This window comes from Neodiprion lecontei, chromosome 6, assembly GCF_021901455.1.
Source record: "Neodiprion lecontei isolate iyNeoLeco1 chromosome 6, iyNeoLeco1.1, whole genome shotgun sequence".
Lineage (NCBI taxonomy): Eukaryota > Metazoa > Arthropoda > Insecta > Hymenoptera > Diprionidae > Neodiprion > Neodiprion lecontei.
This window is the reverse complement of record NC_060265.1, coordinates 19,476,265-19,498,351: the sequence shown is the minus strand read 5'-3', so window position 1 is coordinate 19,498,351 and position 22,087 is coordinate 19,476,265. Positions and strand designations below refer to the sequence as shown.

The 22,087-nt window shown below is 37.9% G+C and overlaps 1 protein-coding gene across 1 annotated transcript in view; it reads right to left on the bottom strand.

Annotated features, from left to right (window-relative positions):
• Nucleotides 1–894: 894 nt before the first annotated feature.
• The window catches only part of LOC107220635 (igLON family member 5), an 89,400-nt gene continuing 68,207 nt past the window's right edge, over nucleotides 895–22,087 (bottom strand). The window contains exons 4-6 of the mRNA XM_015659305.2: nucleotides 10,365–10,520; nucleotides 8,672–9,005; nucleotides 895–3,356 (exon numbers count right to left, since the gene is read on the bottom strand). Of these exons, the coding sequence (XP_015514791.1) occupies nucleotides 3,196–3,356; nucleotides 8,672–9,005; nucleotides 10,365–10,520 (651 nt within the window). The 3' untranslated portion in view covers nucleotides 895–3,195. The remainder of the gene's footprint in view (nucleotides 3,357–8,671; nucleotides 9,006–10,364; nucleotides 10,521–22,087) is intronic.

Below are 22,087 nucleotides of genomic sequence, written 5' to 3'. Positions count from 1 at the left end.
ATGCATAGAAGATTCATAATTCACGTGCAAAATTAGGCATCGTTAATATCGAAATCTGACGAATCATACGCTTCTGTGATTTCCTTCGTGTTGTTTTGTTACTACAAATGACCGCACTTTTGAAACTTCCGCTTTACGAATTTTTTTGACCTGCACATAATTGTACGTCTTATGAATGTGTCACGTTCGACATTAATTATTTTCACTATGATTCTTCAATATATTTTAATAAAACTAAAAGAATTTCTAACTGATTTTCCAATAGTTCGATATTCTCTGACACGAAAAAAAGGCAGTTTTGTTTGACGAACGACGAACGCGATGGTTCGACGTGATTTGACGACATGGGGAATAAATTGCTCCAACAACACCGAGCTCAGTCTTCTTGCCTATAAGATGCTTACGTGCGTTGTAGTTCTAAGTAACTCAGAGATTAAGCCACCTCTCGAAAATTTTCTCGCGAAGAACGATAACTTGTCTGACGATTCTGGATTATTCGCGGTAGAGCTTAATAAGACGTCGGGACGTTAAGCCGCCGCCGTGGCGGCTCGTTTAAGTAATTCCTCTTCTCGAAATGCCAGAATCCCGGCATATGCAGGATACATTCTAGATAGCTCAGGAGGCTTTGTGCCGTCTGATGAGTCTTGAGCAGGTATATAAGTGTCGTGATTGTTCTTATCGTATACAGGAGATTATGCATATAGAAGTGCTTGCGAAAATCTCCAGGATTCCCGGTCTGGGCTTAGTCTTGTCGTGGAGGAGAATTATCGCCGCTACTATGAACAAAGTAGCGATATTCCACTGCGCACTGGTTATGTAGCCGGAAGTGATGTCCTGAAAGAGTAGAATAAAAAAAAAAAATAAGAATATATTTGTGACGTCATACGGTTTGTTTTATTTCAAATTATCAAGTTCAATCCACTCTGATAAATTTATTCGTATCAAGGGATTTTATATTCAAGCTAGTCGCATATTTCTATTACAGTCGATTGAGCGCTTGATACCGTTGGATGATATTTTTCAAGCTCTATTGGAAAAATATTACTGCGGGTGTAATTTATTTAATTAATCAGAAATTATATCGGATAGAATGAAATTGTAGACGTGTACCGTTTAAAATTATAGATTTATTTACGGTGCCACATTGAATTAAGTATTGCTTCGTCGAATCAAACGAATGAGATTACTTCAGTCTCTTTGACTGAGTTACGTTGAATCTTGTATAGTTTTGAAGCCCCGCACTCGAGAACGATCGAAGGTTTACACGGATGTAAAATATTTACTTTCGGCAAGGCTTCTGAACGATTTATTCAATCCAACTATAACTGCATTACTCTGAACTGGGTCAAGGAATAATTAAATTCTTAACGAGGAGCATCCACCTACTCGACTGTAATTTTATGAGGGTAAAGTTAAGGAATAATGTATCATGCATAAGTCTGCTAATGAATTATGGATGGTATATGGTACCATGCGTAATTTATGTTGTAAGTTTATTTACACCGATCACATTAAACATTGAATGAGCTTGTTATTATTATTACTATTATTATTATTATTATTATTATTATTATGGCATAATTATTTTATTCTCTGTTAACGGTTACTTCTTATCGTATCATGTTTAATGTATATGTATAGGTATATAATATTATAAGGTTCGATTCCGTATACTTATAAGTATATTGTGTAATATATAATATTTATAATTTATGCAACGTAAACTTACGATTATCTTCTGTTCATTTGTAATTAGTTTGTTAATTTGTCAGTATGTTTCGTGTAAATTATACAACAATAAAAATTTGTAATTAAGCATTATATGACTGACAAGTTATTTTTATAATGAATATTTCATAGGGTAAAATCTACCGCCATTGTACATGCGATGAATATTTATGGAATTTATGCTTGTATACAATAGTAACACGTAGCGGTATTGCTATGTACGCGCATGTACAATTAATTATACGCGTATTATGTAAATTCTCAGGAAATTCAGCGTTACTGGGATTATGGGCGTTAATGGATCAGACGGAGTTTTTAAATCTAAAATTCGACTTGCGCTATTACTGTCGAAAATACTAATGGAATGGAAAAAAAAATGACATGATTTGTTATCGAAATTTACAGTTAGCGATTAGACGATTGGAAAAACGAGACCTACGCATTAGTTTACGCAGGCGAAGGGTATACAATAGTATACAGCATATATATGTATATTAAATACTCAAGTACTCGATCAGAGCACAACAATAATATCTTACAATATATATTTACAAACGCAAACCGTGTCATGGTTATAATCCAAATTAGTTAAAAACGTTCATGTATTTGACTTTCGCATTATAATTTTCTCAGCTAGAATAATTTAACCTTCCGGATTTAAGTTAGTATTACAAACGTAATTGAATTTCCAACGATGCATTACTGAAGGAATAAAATAACTTTCCATCAAACTTCATTGGGTTACTTAATTCTGTTAAGAATTGCATAGATATATACCGACTTTTATATTTTACTTAATAAAAATAACCAGCATTATAATTCAATCTGCATAATTTGAAAAAGAATTTTTTAATTTTTTTTTAACAATTTGAATTCGACAAAAATCATAGCCCGTTTTCTCCAACGCTCAAAATGTTCGATAGATATCGTAATGACCTGTAGAGAAGAAAAAAAGTTCTAAAAGGCATTAAAAAAAATTCAACGTTTATGTGTAACCATAATTGGCAAACAGGTAATATCCATATCATGTGTAATCACAGGTCCATGGACCGTGAATTTATTTGCGGTTTATTAGCTCGTTATCTCGTTCGGTATACTTATATTTCCTAGGTACTTGTAATACCTACCGTTTCCAATTTCCGATGCCGCAGAGCCGAGCAACGGGCAATTACCAAAGCCATTTGTTATTTTTTATTCAGATTTACACAGCGTGCACGAAGCGAGGTCTGAGGTTGAAGTAAAGAGGATTCTTTCCTTCAGGGGCGGAGGGCGATAAGTAAAATAATCTGCACGTGACCTGGCCTCAAATTGTTCGTAAGATTTGTTGTACAATTGTAATAGACATGCGAAAACACACCCGAATGGAGGAAGATAAGTTTTTTACACAAGTATTGTATAATGTACGTTTATAAATGCTGTCTAAATTTCACTCGATAGACGACTCGGGAATTTTTCAACTCCATTTAGTCACGTGGTGGATCGGTATTGTCCAACGTGCCTCGAGATCGTTCGATGAAACCAGCTCGCACTGAGGAGGAAAATCAGCGTCAGTAGAATGCTTGGGGATGGTGCAGAGCCCGAAGAGCTTCTACGATCCCCGCCGTGCATTGCGGCGGGTTTCTCTTCCTCTGGAAACAGACAAGAAAGAATATGAACTGTTCAATGTCATTCAGAAGTTTCACTGATTTTTTATTTTTTAACATTTTTCCAGACAAACAAGAACGAATAAAATCTGTCATAAAATATGATCTGTGAACTAAATTCTATCAAGATAAATTCGATTGATATGATTTTCTTGGTGTATCAATCTTTTTACAAATCGCTGAGAATCCTGGAATATGAAGCGGTGTCAGTTCACTGGCATCGGTAAATAGTCACTGGTTTCCAGTGAATATAATCCTTGCACACTAAATCATACTCAGAGAGTGAGGTGAATTTTTTGCTGTGGTACCGGAGGTGACCACAAAAACGTTATATGCAAAATCGTGGTTCGTTATAATTAATGAACTTATGCTTTAGTAGAAAAGATGAATTAACGCAAAAAGTGTCGAGACAGAAAATGTAGGCTTTGGACCGCAAGAAATTGGAGTTCTGCGTAACCGCAGTAAGTACACGTTAAACGTCGTGACAGGAAAATTCCGTGTCGAAAAAATACCTGATTTTTATGTCTGCATTGTGAAGTCGAGTATTTTGAAATAATTAGGTCCGAGTTCTTAATTTCCATTGAAAACTGTAACTGCAAGAATTGAGCGTTCAGTGATCGATTTCCGTAATCACGTTAAAGCGATGACATGGCTTGACTTGACTAAAGTGATTATGATTCGGTAAGTCTGTCTTACCGATATTTGTACCCTTTAGTGGTATGGAACCCAACATACTGCGGTATAGTCTCGAAATACCCTGTATTTTTATCCATTCTGAATAAAACTGGTTGTCAATTTTTTCACCCTGGAGATTTTCTATTTATAGAATCTGTTCTCAAATTGTTTATATCGCAAATTGTGTTATTCGAATTTGTTTTTATTCATATCCATTGCATAGTAGGGCTATTATTAATTTCTTGTTCGCGATTGCTTGCGCAAATTATAATAACACTGCTCGAAAATATTTGCCGTACGGATTTTTCTCTCCTCCTTATTTTTTTTTTTTTTTTTGTTCAGACGATTTAGCCGTCGATCAATCCCTGAATATGTTAACCTCAATTTGAATATCTCGAAATAATTTTTCCCCTGAAACGGTGTAACAATTAAACAGCAATTGGGGAGTTTTCTTGGGGTTTGGCGTTCGCCACTGCAGAGAACAAACAACCACCGCGTATCTTTCTCTCTCCGGCTCGCTCTAATTAAATCCCTCGAAAGTCCCTTTCCCTATCCCGTTTTCGCTGCCCGTCCCTTCGGAGCGAGTCATTATCGTCGCCAAGATCGTACCGAGTATCCCTGCAGTGCGTACGTAAAGAGACGCTGAGTGTTCGGGCGATCATTTCGTACCCCGTGCAACAATGCGGATGTTGCAGGGGGCGTTTTCCCTCCGCGTTCTGTCCTCCTAGCAGTTTAATTTTCTCCTCCTACAGACCGCGCGCATATATACATATACGTAGTACATACATATAGCGATACCCCGACACCGGTGGCTAATTAAACGTAAATTAAAGCGAGTCACCCGCCACGGTGAGAAGCCGGAAAACGGAAGGAATTAGTCGGTTACGCGATCTGCCGAAGAGGCAGGTGCTCGTCCGGAGAATAGCGTCAACTTCCCTGCAAGGGATTAGCAATGAAGTTGAGATGAAGAGAAAGAGAAGCGGAAAAATTTCAGCCTTGTTATTTTAATTGGCAAAAAAAAAAAACAACAAAAAATGCACGCACGTGACAAACGATATATTTCAAGTATTGCGATGCGCTGCATTGTGCAGAAATTCTCGTTGTCCTGGAGTTGATACACTGACAAGTGAATTCTCTCTACCTATTAATTAACTTTTCTCGTTAAGGGAATAAAATATTTACATTGGTATGTCGAATCAAACTTTGAATAAGCGTACAAATTTTCATGTACGATACATTCCTATACATGTATTGCGCATGCATCGATGCATCGTAAGTAGCAGAAACATATACGAATTATTATCTTAATTTTTTGTATCCTATTTCCAAATTTCGATCACCTATGTTTATACAATATTCTGCTATTGAAATACCGCAGCTGTTTGGATATTCCTTGTGATTTTTTTCCTGCCACGCTGATACTTGTACAGATCAGATATGTATTTTTCATATTTTTTCACCCTATTTGCGTGACCACTCGAACCGACTCGAATATATTATACATTCGTGGAGAGAAATACCGATTTTGCGAAGGATCGATTTGTTGTTTTTCATCCGGCAGGCACGATATACAAACCCTGATGCGTTCCGTCGGAAAGTGGATAAATAAACAATATAGAATATGAAAAAGAATTAATACGCGATATTGGATTGTCAGTTTCATTTCATACTGCGTGCAGGTATCAGAAACGTTATTAATTGAATTTTGTGTGCGTACACAGATCGGTGAAACTGCGTGATGTTCATCCTGAATGATTTAATTAGAAGAGAGGTAGTGAGACAAAGAGAGAAATGAATACTGATAATTGAGGCTACTGATTTTTGCTCCCTTCAAATTTCTCTATGCCACTTTCATGGCAGATAACAATAAAAAATATTAAATTTCTAGTTTCTGTGCATACACCGATAGAAACTCATAGTTGTGGTTACTATGCATTCCTTGATTATATTTTCATTTTTTAATATTGCCAAAAAATACAGTTTCTTGTTTATCGTCACTCGAATTATATTTCTTGTTATTATTGCGATATTATAATTACACTAAATAGCTAGTTGTACCAAATTTTCTTATAATTTGAACAATATTCAAACCATTATCGTGACAACACCCATTTTACTAGATCATGCAATATCTATGTGTACGACACGTAAAATTTCTGACAGTGTAACTATTGTTGCAAACTATATGCGTAATTTAAACATAATTCTGTTTTCTTTTTCAATCTGCACTTTGACCTCATTATAGTGGTATGGTTTCCATAAATAGAATAGTTTCAATCGAGTTTAGAAAAAACTGGAATAAAATATCTGACCAGAAGAATGAAAGATAAAACGTTGGAAACAACAGTGCATGATAAGAATCCGGTTACGTGGTAAAAAATTTCATTTCACGCGATACGTTAAAGCGTCATTGATTCACGCGCGGTCTGCGCTACATATTGTTGCTCGTGTTGGTTATACCCTAAAGCATTGTACAGATACTCGGATATTTATAGAAACCCTGCGTGTATGCATGCAGGGAAGTGTAATGTATCAGGTGGAAATGCGAGAGGGGGAGTTATGACACCGGAAAAGAGGAATTTCTGCCAGGAATTTTATCGTACGAGAGGGACCGGGTGTCACGTGTACCTGCAGGGTGAAAAGTCATATTCACATGGCACACCCTTATATATTTGCCACGTGACCGTAATAATTATTTGGTAATAAAAAACGATGCATGAAGTGAAATTGTAAAAAATATCGATAGACCGACGACGCGAGGCAAGTTTACGTCTATCAATTTGTATGATGTCACGTGGTCAGGAAGTCCTCTTTTCTACTTTTTACCCTGCATACCCTGCAGTTCGTGGTTTTCAATTTTTACTTCTCATCACCTATAGCAATGTAAGAAAAGTTCTGGTTTCGGTCAAAAATCACTTCTTTCAATTTTAATGAATCATTACGTTTCAGACCGCAGACATCAGAAAAACAGGTTTTTCTGTTCCGCGATGATTTCGAAAACGGCTGGATGAAGAAATCTAAAATTTACAAGAACTTCTTGAAATTCAAATGATCAGCATAAAAAAAGAGAATTTCAACGACGAAAGGTTTAAATCATACTCGATAGTAGTTGCAGTAATTGAATTGGTTTCGCTTGTATAGTGATGAAAAGTAACGCGAAAAAAAATCTAAATTGCGCCGAATTCATCCAGGAGACGAAAGTTAATTGCGATACGTAATTTCCTCGCGTTTCTGTTGTACCGAATTAGATCCGCATGGTGTGTGTGGAGGATTGAAAATTCGCGAGAGCCAACAGTTTCTAAATTTGCCTCCTCTCCAACCGGTTTCCGGCTTTCGACAAACGATAATTGCCTCCGGTTCCCATCCCGCGATTAGTATAAAGTGGATCTCACAGCCCGATTGCGTTTCGTTCTGTTTTGAAATCAGGCCGCAACTTTCCTGTCAATTTAGTTTTAAGTAAGGGTTATTCATTTAAGAAATCTCGTCTTTGTTCTGCTGCACTAGTCGCCAATTTTCCTATTTCCTACACAATCGGGACCTGGGGAGCCATTTAAGGCAACATAAAACGAAAGCAAATTATACCTTATAAGGAAAAGGAGAAAAGATCCATGCACAGAGTAAAGCTATAGAAGGAAGATTTTCATGAAAATTCTTAGCATTTAGACTCAGGTGGATACAAATCTTGGTCTGATTGACGTCGTATTTTCCACCCAATTATTACGATACACGGCAATTATAGATAATTTTTATATTCGCTTTTCTTCAAACCCATTGTCTCTTCAAATTAAACGAACGAAAATTATAACGAGATTCAACAAAAACTTTTGCTGATCAAATTCAATAAAAAGATGTTACATTTTTAATCTTTTAAGAACTTGAATGTTCAGGTACTTCGAAAGTTTCATCTGTTCGAAAAGAATCTTTTTCTAAGTTTGTGATTGTATATTTCAGTCAAACTTTCAAGGAGTTTCACTGCCATGTCTTAGTAGTCAATTACTCATTAATTATGTATCATATTTATTCATTTCTTTATTCGAGGTATTTTCTGGTGTGAGTAAGGACGACGGGAGTGAGAAAAATTAGGTAAGGCGAACGAACCGATTAAAAAATATTCCATCGGGTTACTTATGCCAATGACGGTGACTGCGAATGAAACAGCATGCGCATCAACTAATGGAAGTGATGCACATTTGAATAATAAAAGTTAATAATTTGATATCAACAATGCCAATAGAGGTTTTGTAATCGGAGCCTTTAAGATGATTGAACTCTGGCGTTTTTGATGCGATTCTATGTTGGCATCTAGCATCTTCATGGTGGAGTTTTTCCGAGATTGTCCAAAAAGTTTTACAATTGATTCAAATACAGAGAGTACGATTAACATCTGTAATTTGGAATTGCTGAGAACCATTTCATTTGCACATAGTCGGTATGTTGCTTAATTCGCGTTCGCCACCATTGTCACAAATAACACTGTTGTAGATTATTCAAACGGTTTTCCCCTCTTTTCTCAACATTCGACTCAGACAGTGCTGCCGATTACTCTTGAACCTAACCGCAAATCATTCACGGTGGCCGCTACAAATCCCCCCCGAGGAGACTCTAATCCACTCCATCGAACTCACCCTCAATGATGTGAACGACGACATAGGCAGACCTGGCGTTGCTGGGTTTGCAAGTGTAATTTCCACCGTGGGCCGGTTTCGTCTTATCGACGATGAGTATGGAGCCCGTATTAGTTGGCTCCACCTTGACGCCGGGCTCAGCGTCGTAGTTTATCATCCTGCCCTGGCGGTACCAGAAGACATAAATGGGGGGCTCGGTGGCCGAGATGAGTTGGCACTCAAGCCGGAGGCTGGATCCCTGCTTGACGTGGAGGTCCGGCGCCCCGGGGATGACGGAGTACGCCTCGGTGATCTTAAGCCGGGCGAACTGGTGCTGAACGGGTACAGTGGGCACCTGGAGACCGGGGAAACGGGCGGGGATGAAATTTCGAAGAGCGTCGAGTGCGAGGATTGGTACTCTTCGCCAGCCTGATATCCTTCGAGGTTTCGATTAAACTGAAAGCCGCTCTCTTCGAGATTCGTGGATCGAGAAGAGTAGATATACAAGGCCGGTTCTGGATGCAGATTCCTGTACCGACGTTTTATCGACACTTGGTTAAGACACAAACCCTTTTCGATAATGTTCGAGGATGGGGAATATCCTGACGCTGATTGACTTTATCGATCATTGGATCATTTAGTTGTCCAACGTCATCGATTGTCCGATAGTTTCGTTGCTTTACCTCAGCAACAATTTGCTCTACTTTTTTCCATCCTTCTCTCTTTCTCTCTCTTTTATCTCTCTACTCACTCATTTATTTTTATCTACTGTAACCTCCTTACTTACTCATTTATGTTATGCTACTTTCTTTATTTTCTTTTACTCTACTTATTTATGTATTTTATACGCGCTTACTTATCTGCTTTGTATATTTTCTGTTAGCGTTATTGCTCTTCTTTCTGTGCTTACCTGTCTCGCATTACTCTTACTATAATGACTACCTACTCATCTGAGATGGGTGCAAATTACCCATGGAAATGTTGGGCAAAGCGAGAAGTACAGTTAAAGAAATACAGTTGAAGAAAGAATACAGAGTAAGATGACTTATTTCATTTCAATAGTTTTTCTTTAACTGTATTTCTCGCCTTGCCCAATATTGCCATGGATATTTTCAATAAATTATGCTCGATTCTATTCACTCTGCCGTCTCCCTTTTCTCGCACTCTTATTCTCAAACGAAATTGTTGGAAGAAGATTGCCGTGGGAACCAAAAAAGGTCGATAGCAGCGATATCGTTAAGTATTCCCGAAAAAAAGGTTTGCGTCTGTGCCAGACCTCGATCGCAGGTAGGGTAGAAAGGGGTTGCAATTAAGGTGAGGTAGAGCAAATTGTTGGTAAGGCAGGACAACAAAATTATTGGACGGTCGATAACGTCACTCAACTAAGTGATCCCATGATCGATAAAGTCAATTATACCGGGATATACTCCACTCTTCAACATTCCAGAGAAGAGTTTGTGTCTTGGCCAAGCGTCGGTAAAATGTTGGTACAGAAATCTATATCCAGAACCAGCCTCGTATATCTAGTGGAAGTGGGAATCACATCATAGTTGCAATAAATTACTGGTGATTAATCAGGTCGCCGGTGAAGTTAATCGGATCGGTATTATGCGCATCTTATACACCTGTTGGAATTTGCGAGAACTGTCGACCGGCCGATAACCAGACCGTCGAGGACCCCGAGAAATTTTTGTTCTTTCTTTTCCACCCTCACCTGGCACTCGTATAGACCCGCGTCCTGCAAAGTCACTCCCCGGATCAGCAGCGTCCAATCCGACGTCGACGGTCTCACCATGAACCGACTGTCCACTGAATGCGTCGCCGTTCCCACCGTCAGTAGCTGTCTGTCCCTGCGCCGCAGCCACGTAACCTTTGACAGAAACACGGGTCAAGGTTATACGTGGTACCAATATTCAGTTTCGTAGAGATGAATAAAAATTGGGGGAAAGCTCAGCTAGGAATCACCCACATCTATATTATTCGAAAAATGGAATCTGTTTTAGTCCATTGCTGCCATATTTCGTTATTCGATTATAATAGTTTGGCTGATTTGAAAAATGCTTCCTTTAAATTAAGCCAACGTATGAATTTGAGAAAAGGAACTCTTGAGTGTTAAGCCGATTGATATTTTCGAGTCGTTTTTTGCACTTTGATTCAGTCAAAGAGCGGTCAGGATAAACCACATTTTCGGTTACAGGAAATCGAGATATTTCGAATTTCAGCTAGTTTATCATCTCTTGGATTATTTAACGTTCCGGATTGCGTAATCACTCGGGATGACTCATTTCGTAGAGCAATATACAGCTAGGCTACAACTATTGACACGTAGGTATAGGGAAGAAAAATAGCAACTTACGTAATAGATATGCCCCAATACGTATCTAGCGGTGATTCTTCTACAATTCAATACTCACTATCAGAAAATATATTACATTTTACTTAAAACACTCAATACTAAAACCGAACACGATGCAAAGTCTTATCTCAAAATAACGAAGCATGTTCGAATGGACGGTTGTTTCTGTAACAATTTGTCGCATTTTGTAATATTTACGTAAAGTATAAAATTTCAGAGTTTTTCACATGAGTATATATATTTTTTTTATTCTATATTGCTTGGACTGCACTTCATAACGAAAGAAAAAGTTTCGTAAATTCGTCAAAATTGAGAAAAGCACTGTAGTTGATTTAAAAAATTTGGCAAACCATTGTGCACGTGGAGTGCAATTCGATGAAAAGGTGTCAGGATGCTTGAAAGAATGGCCAAGATATTAAAAACCGTAACCGGCAAATGTGAAGAAGGCATAAGAGATAACCTATCCGAATGCGAGGCGGGGTCATTGATCATGGGGTTCTTCGAACGTGCGAAAATGCGATAACATCGCCATTGCACGCTATTTAATTAATGTTGTCCCGGCTGAGAAGAATGGTTTCCAATCCCGTTCGGTTCATCTTCACAGTTCGTAGCTATGTATAAGACGCGGATAGGTATTGCACGCATGCGTATAAGCATACACCAAAACCGTTAACAACCACCAGCCTAGATAATCACATGGGTCACGATACGTACGTGTATATCATACGTAGTCAGTCTGCACGTAGATAAAACATTTCGTTCAAGAAGGTACATAATATAATATTTACGCGCAATAAATCCGCTTGCGCGTGGGAAAATAAAAGGTTCTTCAAATTTTTTAGGAAGAAAAAGAAGGCGATCTCTCTCTTGCACCCTTGACACGCCTGATCCTGCAGCACCAGACTGCTGCTGCGAAAGAAAGCAGTTTCTTTGGTCTTAAAATTTTTTACAATTGGCCAGATTTGCATATGGACACTTGGGGGAGCGACACAATAACCCCCGTATCATATCGCTGCAGGGGTTCTTATGACGTTCGTAATATACCCGGCGTGTACTTAAGCTTGCGGTATATACACTCGCAGGGTCGTTCCAGACCGCGTATATTTAATGATTTCGCTGTTCCTAGACTTGGACTATCAGAGCGGTGCTGTACGCGTTTTTACGCTGGCAGAGGCGAAGGAAGGAAGGAAGGCTGTAATTGAACATACCGCCTTTTACAAGCAGCTCGCGACTTGATAACACAAGTTTTTGTTGTAAATTATCGTCACCGCAAGAAATAATAAACGAACGAATATTGTCCCGAAGTAATTTTGAAATTTAAACACTTCGATGTTTGTGACCAAAAACCGAAGTTTTTGCCGAAATTTTAATAAGTTGTGGGAAATTCCACGCCATTCCAAAAAATAGAAATTTAATAATGAAATCTATCAGAAGGTTGATTAAAGATTAATTGCAATAGAGAATATGACTTTTTTGAATATATTAAAAAATTTTCTGACATTGATTGGAATAAAATATGTCAGATATGTAACAATGAATGTAATTTCAACATGCTTTTCGGTCTAGCGTGAAACGTTCCAATATACTTTCGGCATCAGCTGTGGCTGATCCGACGTAGCGTGTTACTACTGAATCGCTGCTTTCACTTACTCCGCGACGCGCGAATTATTGGACTTAGTCATTTGTGCTCTACTTTGATTACCAATTATTTTTAAACACACAATGTCGTGAAATTAATAATTAAAGGCTTGGAGCATTGATTTGAAAGCTGAAATAATAATTTCATTATATGAAAAAATTACAGTTGTGAGTGAAAATCCATTAGAGAGACTCAGAAAGCTTGTTTGCCATAGCCTTGGCACTGTCACTTTGCAAATAATGCAGGCACAGTTTTTTGGACATACAGGAGTGGCAATGGCTGTCAAATTCTACCCGATCGAGTATATAATTGAAGTTTGGATACTTTTGACAGTTCGTTTATACGATGTCTTGCGAAGTGCTTAAATCGTATTTTGATGTGAGAGTAGTCACAGACAGGAAGTAATCCTTTAGTTGCAAATGAACCGGGGTGAAATCTTTGTCTGATTTTTTCTCAAAGTTCAAGTTTCTCAAGACGCGAGAGATTACTTCTCCCCTTTGTCTGAATGGGGAAAAATGAACGATGCGCAGCAAGTAGAGTCCTTCTGTTTCATATGCAACTTGAAGTTCGCTGACTCGTTTATCGGAGAAAGAGAGCACCGGTAATTTGTATCTCAACCCTTTATTTTCGCATTTTCTTTATTTCTTGCTCTCGATCCCTCTATTTCAACTTCAATAAAATGTTCATGTCTGTGTTGCGGGTGGAGGAGGGGAGGATTGAATAAGGAAGATAAATGAAAACGAGAAGAGCGTTGGGGTCTCGTCGAATATTACGTCATCCATCCACGGATAGGGTGTTGCAGGTTATTAAACCTGCTTCTTACCTTGCCGTAAACAAAATAGAATACAGTCACGTAATGAAACATATATAAAAGATAAATCATGTGGACCGATTCAAATTATTGTATGATATATGAAGCATCGTGTATGTCAGGGAATTGTGAAGAAAAAATGTGTCGTACAAGAAAAATTTTCATGTGGTAACGATAGCTATCGAGAAACATACGGATACTAGAAGAAAAAAATAACTTATCAAGCAAAACGTTACGGAATAAATTATAACTAAGTAAGAGTGAATTATAATGAATTGAAACCGAAAATCATATTCTGATTTTAAGAAAAATTCGGGAAAATCCTGAGAATTACGAGCTTTTCTTCAATTCGGCTACTATCATTTCGTAACCGGAAGTCGAGAGACATCCGAAAATATTGTGGCTTGTTTTTAACGAATACTTGATTTTCTCCCGAACTATTATTCGAATCGATTTGGTCGTTCGTTAATCGGAATTCAAAATATATGTAACCAGGACTGGTAGAAGTTCCAAAAGTTTCGCGATAACATTTGATGAATCATTAAAATTTCGTCCAAATCGGTCGGAGCCATTTCTTTGTAATTCATGATACGCGAAATTTTTATTGGGAAGTTTACAAATTCGCTATTCGGTAACAGGAAGTGATAGAAGTTTGTAAAGTCACATATCATCTGAGCCTTATACCTAGGTACTTGATTTTTTATATTCTGTAACTTCCATCCGGATCGACGGGGCCGTCTTCCCGGAATTGAGGATACAAAATTTTCTGTATGTATACGCACACACATTGGAATATATTCGAAAACGGTTGTGAACGGGACGAAATGAAACGAGTTTCCAATTCGAAGATAATTATTTGTTCAAAACCGACGCGACGTTTCTCGCGATGAGAGACACAACAGGCATTCCGCTTTACGATCGTGACTGAAGAAGAAGAAATGTTCCCTACCCATGGCAACAAATCTGTTTATCCCTTTTCGTAATTGATGAGCGAAATCGGAACTCGTCGACTTGGCTCGAAACTCGACGAAAACTGAGGTGCGGTGCGGACGAATTCAGAGTGGGCGTGTTTTTACACCGGTAGGTATACGACGTAATTAGTTCGAAAATTAGATTAAAAAGCATGTGTCCTTTTGTGCGTGATACAAGCGTATGGATGTGAATCGTCATTTAATTTACCTACCTTATTATACACCGTCTACCGAAGAAATGGGTAACGTGACGGAACGAAGAGTCTGGCCGTTGCAGCCAAACTCGACGAAGTATGCGAATCACGTGCGATGTATAATGTAGACCGACAGGTTATGTTTACACGTGTAGGTTTCGCCCCTGGCCAGGCTGCATGTAATATGGTCCGGGCATGCAAAATATACAAAGCGAAGGATGCGCACGTATTTTCCGGCCGACCCAGTCCACCGCAAACTGACCTGTTTGTCCCATTATTTCCCTCGAGTTCTCCCTACATAGTACAGCATGAAGCATTCGCTGCAGATTCGCAAAGTCTTTCGTGTGTAAGCGATACGAGTTCCGATGCGATAGGCACGAGGTGAATGTGCATGGAACGCGTCGATAACTGAAAGTCTACCAATGAATAAGCACCGGACTGTTTGAGGTTATGGAATTTTTGTTTCATTCTTCTTACAACAACGTCTGGAGGATAGTTATTGCCAAATTGAAATTTTTCCGAAGTCTGTGACATTTTTCCATTTTAATAAGATATTTACAAAAAAAATATAATTATTTCAATTTTTTCGAGGAATTTTGAAAAATCAACAATCGACATACGGAAAGAGCTTGCAGAGCTTGGTCAAGAAGCTTTCGGGAATCCGAGTCGGTTAATGAGTGCGATTCAGCCCTCTCGGGTTTAATAACGATGCGAAGTACCGAGAAAGCTGACACCTTTGCTAAGGCTTCATGTTTTAAGGGTGAGATTTGGGACCACTGATTAGAGATCAGTGTTTGGGACTGGCTTACTCAGCGAAGAGAGTCTCGTTTTCCCTGAAGGACAAAGTATAGTTCTTTGGGACGACTCTGTTGCGATTCAAGTTTGAGCGGCTTGGCAGGAATGCGGGAAAACGAGAGGAACGTTGGAATAGGGATAGGAATGCTGAACACTGCAGGAACGACGGAATGGAGTAGGAATGTGGAAAAGTAGATGAACGAAGGAATATAGTAGAAATGTGGAACGGTAGAGGAACGATGGAATGAGGGGGGAATGTGGAACTTGAGAGGAACAATGGAATCGGGAAGGAATGGTGGAACAGGAGAGGGGAACACTGAAATTAGCTGGTGATATAAAAAATGAAAAACATGGCGTAAGAACGCGACGTGTTTATAACATTATGAACACTGAGAAAACTTTCATTTATCACCTATATAGTAGGAAATTCTAGTAAAATGGGTATCGTTACAATAATGGTTTCAATATTTTTGAAATTATAAGAAAATGTAGTATGGGAATAACTGTTTAGGGTAAATGGGTATAGTTGTGAATACTACATTTTCCTGGTTATTGCAACATTAAATCTGTTTGTTTAGTTGACTATATTTTTTTCAGTAAAGTAAGCCCTAACCTCAATTTTTTGCTGCTGAACAATAGAAAATGATTGCAATAGTGACAAAAAAACTTAATATAAGCGATCAATAGACAATAAGGATTGTTGTAGAAACTAGATTTATGAGTCAGAATTATAAAACTAATTTTAATTTCGTACCCAGCTCGAACTACATTTTTTGGTTATGGTTAAAGAAAAAAAAAATGAAAACATAGTCACGGTTAACCACAATTAGATATTTCTCTCGATGCAGCGAAGAGAGTCTCGGTACCGACGACAAAGTGTAATTCCTGAATCGAGAGATGTACTTTATTTTCACAACCGGGAGCCGAGGATTCCAAGTCTCCGTGACATAATGCGCGCAGTCACATATTGGCGGATTTTTCACAGTCGCGTATCTTCGACGCCGGCGCCAAGATGCCGTAAAAACCGTCCGGCGTCGTTTTCTCTGCAGAAATATGCAAATGGCGATAAAAAGGAATGAGGAGGGCGAGAAAAAAAAAAAAGGAAACGACAAAACGAAAGCAGGAAGAAGCAAGAAAGGTCTCCTGCTCCTCCGGCTCAACGACTCGCGAACAGCGTCGCGACGTTCCAGCTATCGAGGCATCCATGCTTGCAATCAGACGCGAAAGAATATTGCCTGGCGTAATTTAATTCCTTCACCTTCACTTTCCATCCCTCAATGTGTTTTTAACCCCCCTCGAGATTTGCAGGGTATAACGCGACGTTATTTCCTCTTACACTCTTTTCTTCTCTCGCATTTTGTTTTTATTTTCTTTCTACTCCATGAATTTTTCCGTAAAAATCACTAGCTTCGAGAAAAGTTACGGTACATCTACGTATAATGCAAGCTTAATCGCAGATTGTTGTGTATGCATACGTGAACGGTCACCAAAAGAGAGACGTAAAATGGGTTTACACACGTTTCAAGAACCAAACACGTCGGGGACTAGTTAGAAACTAAATTTGGAAATCGATATTGATTTGATTACGGGCTGTCACTGTTTTACTAAAATTGTGTAAAAACGAAAAAGAAGTCCAAAGCTCGGTTAGGTACACTTTATTTCCTGAAAGAACCAAAAAATCGGCTATTCAGACTATTGCGCGTAAATATGTCTAGAAACGAAAAACTGCATCATTAATTTGTTGAAAAAAAAAATTGAAAATCGTGCAGATTAAACCAGGCTATAATATCATTATTATAGTTAAATGAGTGAGCAATTTTTCTTGTCAAAATTGCACATCATCGCATACATGCATTATAGTTGAATGTATTTCTATTTTTTTTTTTTTTTGTAAAATCCGATGCTATCGGCATTGCCAGTCAATACCAATACCTCAATATTTTTATTTCGTTGGAACATTAAATACAGCTATTCCACCGCGTGTATTAGCTTCGTGAGATGCGTGAACTAAGGAACATATTGAACTGGCAGCTAGTTTAGAGTTACACACATTACATTTTTTCCTTCTTTATAAGGATCCAAGCTTTTTCCAGCTCTCTTGATACATCAGATTCTATCCGTACTTTCGATGCATTAGACATAACAATTTGAAAAACTCTGTAAAAAATTGTTGTAAAATTTCCAATATTAAATTATATTTTGAACAAAGCCCCTTGTGTTCAAGTTTATTATCCCTGAATAGTTTCTTCTATTCTACGTATTTACAGGTACACACCGTTTACCTCACCTCTGTTACATAATGTATGTATATATCTATAGACTGCATATAATACGTACATACGCATGTATCGGGTGATCAAAAAGTATCAGGGTAATCAATATGCCAACGACGAGGCTCGCGTAGTGAGATGAAAATCATGTTTTATTCATCGAATGCGGATACATGTATATACATACATACATATATATGTATATATATTTATACACACCTGCAAAGGTGTCGACGTACATCTATATGCACGTGTATACCTACGGTTATCCCGGGTTTTCTACGGGTCGTGGATAGAGGCGAGACAGAGCAGAAGGGGGTGAACAAGCTCCGCGTTGCCACGACAGGGATGGAAATGCAGCGCCCCGAGCGGCTCTGTCTGAGCTTGCTTCATTATTATACATATGCGCACACACGCGTACATGCATACGTGCATGTAAACACGTATAGGTATGTATATATGCGTGAATCGTGATGGCTTATCATACGCGGTCCGCATACATGATTGAATCACTGCGGTTACAGGTACGTACCTATGAGCTGGGTAGCGAGTGCACCTATCGTGTGTAAATCTCACATATCGGTGTGTTTAATGCATACATATGCCTATCCGCAAACCCATCTGCGGAAACAACACGGTAAATACCATAGCTCTCGGGACGATCGCCGTTGTTAATGTTGGAAATAAGGTTTCCCATTTCTAGACGTATTCTCGATCCGAGAAGTCTTCGAGAAAACTAGCCTGAACATGTACGGTGACTAAATATTGCTGCAAGTTAACTCTCGAGTCTGCGATTTGTTGAATTTAAAAAAATATATCCCTTAAGACAGACAAAATGTCCCTTAATCAAGGTTGATCAAGCTGGTTGAAACAAAAAAATGATGTCTCCTTGATGCTGATAGAAAAGGTCCCTAACACCCAGGAATATCTCAACTGAAGCAGTCGGATCAGTCATAATTTTAGAGAAAATAGAATATTCTGCGGTATTTTTTTGAATTTGGAAGTTATAACGTACCCTTTGTGCTTCAGTTTTAACGAAGTATTAATATTCACAAAAGTCTCGCTTGCACAATCATTAAATTATATAGTCATCAACGTAAGTAATGTACACGAAAAGAGTTCTGTTTCAACGAAATACATATTAGTAAATAATATATACTTGTACTGAAATTTATTAGTGAAAATTAATTTGCGCATGAAAAAAGCCTGGTTCAACACTAAGTCTGGCATCGAGAAAATGAAATGATAAAGCAACTCTCAATAATAATAAATGAATTGTCTTTATTCAAGTGCGTGATATCAATTTTTATTTTTTGTAATGAAAATCAGGACAGAGTTTATTAATTTAATTAAGCCTAGTATCAGCTCGAATTTCACCCTCTTTCCAACCTAATTGATTTTATCATAAACGTTATTAATTTGCCTGGTAAATTTGCGTGTCCGTGAAATAAAATAACACAAGTTTATGACCAAAAACGATGCTTTTTCGCTTAAAACTGATGGGCCACTCGGGAAAAAATGTTTTTAAAAGGTTAGATAAATTTATATGAAATTATATCTCGAATTTGACAAAGATAAATATACGCATATAATTTTACACAATTTCGTATAATTTTACGTAGGTTTAACTAAGTTTGTACAATCATACGAAACTTTGAAAAATGTAAGCTTGATATAATTTTACATGATTTCATAAATTTGGGTAAAATATTATAAAATTATGTAAGACCATGTAAAATTATACAAAATTATGTAAAATTGTATGCGTATAATTTTATATAATATTATCAGGTCGAATTCAAGATATAATTTGATATAAATTTATCTGACTATATAAAGCCATTTGTTTCCGGGACGTCGCTCCGTGATTTTCAGATCCGTTCTAACTGATAAATAGGAGAGTTTTTCGGCGAGGAAAAGTTCCCAAGTAAAATGGCCCGTCCAATCCGCCAAGCTAAACGCTACATTTCAAATGTCATTCCAAGGAGTGCAGGTTCACAGAATACGGAAGTTCCGCACGCCCTGCGACACACGTAACATACGGTTTGTCTTTTGAGCGCATCTTCCGCGAGCTTCCGGTATGAATTACCCGGCTGCATGAATATTTCGAGAATCAAGATACGGCATGCGGGAGGAAAAGGCTGAATAAAAGAGCAGCTGCTACTGCGTTCCTTCGCCTCTGCACACACTCGCCAGACTCCCTCTTTATCAGCCTTTATCTCAATCCCTCGTGTCTCTTCATCTCCCAGCGGCCCTTCTCCCTGGCCATCATCTTTCGGTATATCACATGCTGTTCTCTCTCTCTCTCTCTCTCTCTCTCTCTTTCCCTCTCTCCCTCTCTATTTCTCTCTCGAACGTGATGCGGGAAGTTCTCCAATTTTCTGGCTCGGATGGCAGATTGTCTCCGAAATGCAATACAAACTTTATCGACAGTATCATCTGCTCCCCCCTCCCATTGATTCGAATTTTTCTTGACAAAACACTCGAGTAGAGTTCGCGTCACGCTCGCCTTGACTCTTATACCTAGAACTTGATCAGTTTGTTAAATTTTGATCTCACGATGTACTTTCTGGGTACATTACATAGCCGGCTGAACCAGAGACTGGAGATTCTCTCTCTCTCTCTCTCTCTCTTTCTCTCACGCTGGATGAAAATCCACCTTTCGCCTTAAGTATAACATCGAGGAAAGGGACGCGAACACTGTTCCTTCAACGGTTTTGGATTAATGACGGTTACACTACGGTACAAAAATAGGAGTTCAGTTATTTGAACCGTGAGGTTGTATCATATTTATACATGGAGAAAAGATTTTCATTGTTTGCATTGTTAAAATGTAAACAACAAAAGTGAATAAAGCATACATTTTTTTAGAAAAAGAATAAGAAACAAAAATCCGGGCAGCATTGTTACAGCCGTATTTATTCAGCGATCCTTCTCTGAAACGGGCCATTCAATTATTATATCGCAGACCTCTCGAAGACTCTCGAGATAAATGCGCAAGAGTCCAGTTTCGAGGTTGAAATTCATTCTGCGAGAGCAAGATGGAAGGAAAAAAAAATGAAGAAACAAACTTTAAAAAAGTTGGTAAAAAGATTAGGAGCTTTTAGCGCCATGATGTACTATCACGATTTGTAGGATGAAAAAATTATGAATGTCATTCTGTATTATAATTACTATTCATGTGAACACCGAAGATCGGTTTCTAATTCACATCCTTGATTTTCAAAGTTCGCATATCCCGATATTACATCAAGTGATTCGACGAATTTATAATGGAAAGAGCCTTGAAAGCTCTTCCGTATTTTCAGGTAAAGTTTTGAATAAAACAGTATCCGGAATACGTGCTGCTCCATAAATTGTTTATCAAATAAATGGCGTACGGATGGATCTCCGCTAAATCTTATATAATTTAAGTTACTACACGCGATGGTCGTCATTATTAAATAAATACGCAGATTTGCCGTCCCTCACCGATTACCGTAAGCTTAATTTTAACGCTTCAATTGCGCCGTATGTAATAAAGATTGACTTTAACTCTGAAGTTTGGATCAGAGGAAATAACTGTAACAACTCTTCGGAAGAGGCTTCAACTAGCATAATTGTACAGTTTCCTCAACGATCATATACGTATGTGTGTTATATATTATATAGACGGGAGGTATCAAATTGTGGTTCATTTTCCCACAGGATCGAAGTCGTCGACTTCTTCGACTGGACGAACCATTTGTCAAGAAGGATCTCGGAATACAGGTATGTACGTAATGCACGTATAGAAGAAATTTTGATTGGATACCGAATGCCGGATCGCGTTGCTAGGTCAAAGTACAAGGCATTTTACTTCACGTCAATAATTCCCGAATGAAAGTTTCACTGCAGAAACGGTCCCAAGTCACTTTTTACAGTATTGGCCATTGCCAGATCACGAATGCCAAAAATTGGACAAGCGTGTCATTAAAAAGGAAGTTGGTCGACTAAATATCGATACTTGTGAAAAAAAAATAAAAAATAATCATGAGATCATAGTAAGTTTATTATTTTACAAATTATTCGACTCCTAAGCGATGAAGGTATCTTTGAAAATAAAAAAAAAAAAAAAAAATAAAATAGATAATACTGAAATTATTAAAAAAAAGGTTGGATATCGATGCTAAAGTTCAAATCGCTTCAAAATAGTTAAAAATTCAGTAGATTCGTTTAATTTTACTTACTAAAAATTTATCGTGACAGATTTTTTTCTCTCTTCTGCATACGTCGTGCATCAGTTCAATTCAATGTTGACATTTATCGACTTCAATCACCAATATCGTTGCAATTTTATAATATTAAATATAATGATGCCAAAATAATAGAAAAAAAAAGAACAGAATGTCACTACAGGATTGTAGAAGATAGTCAACAAAA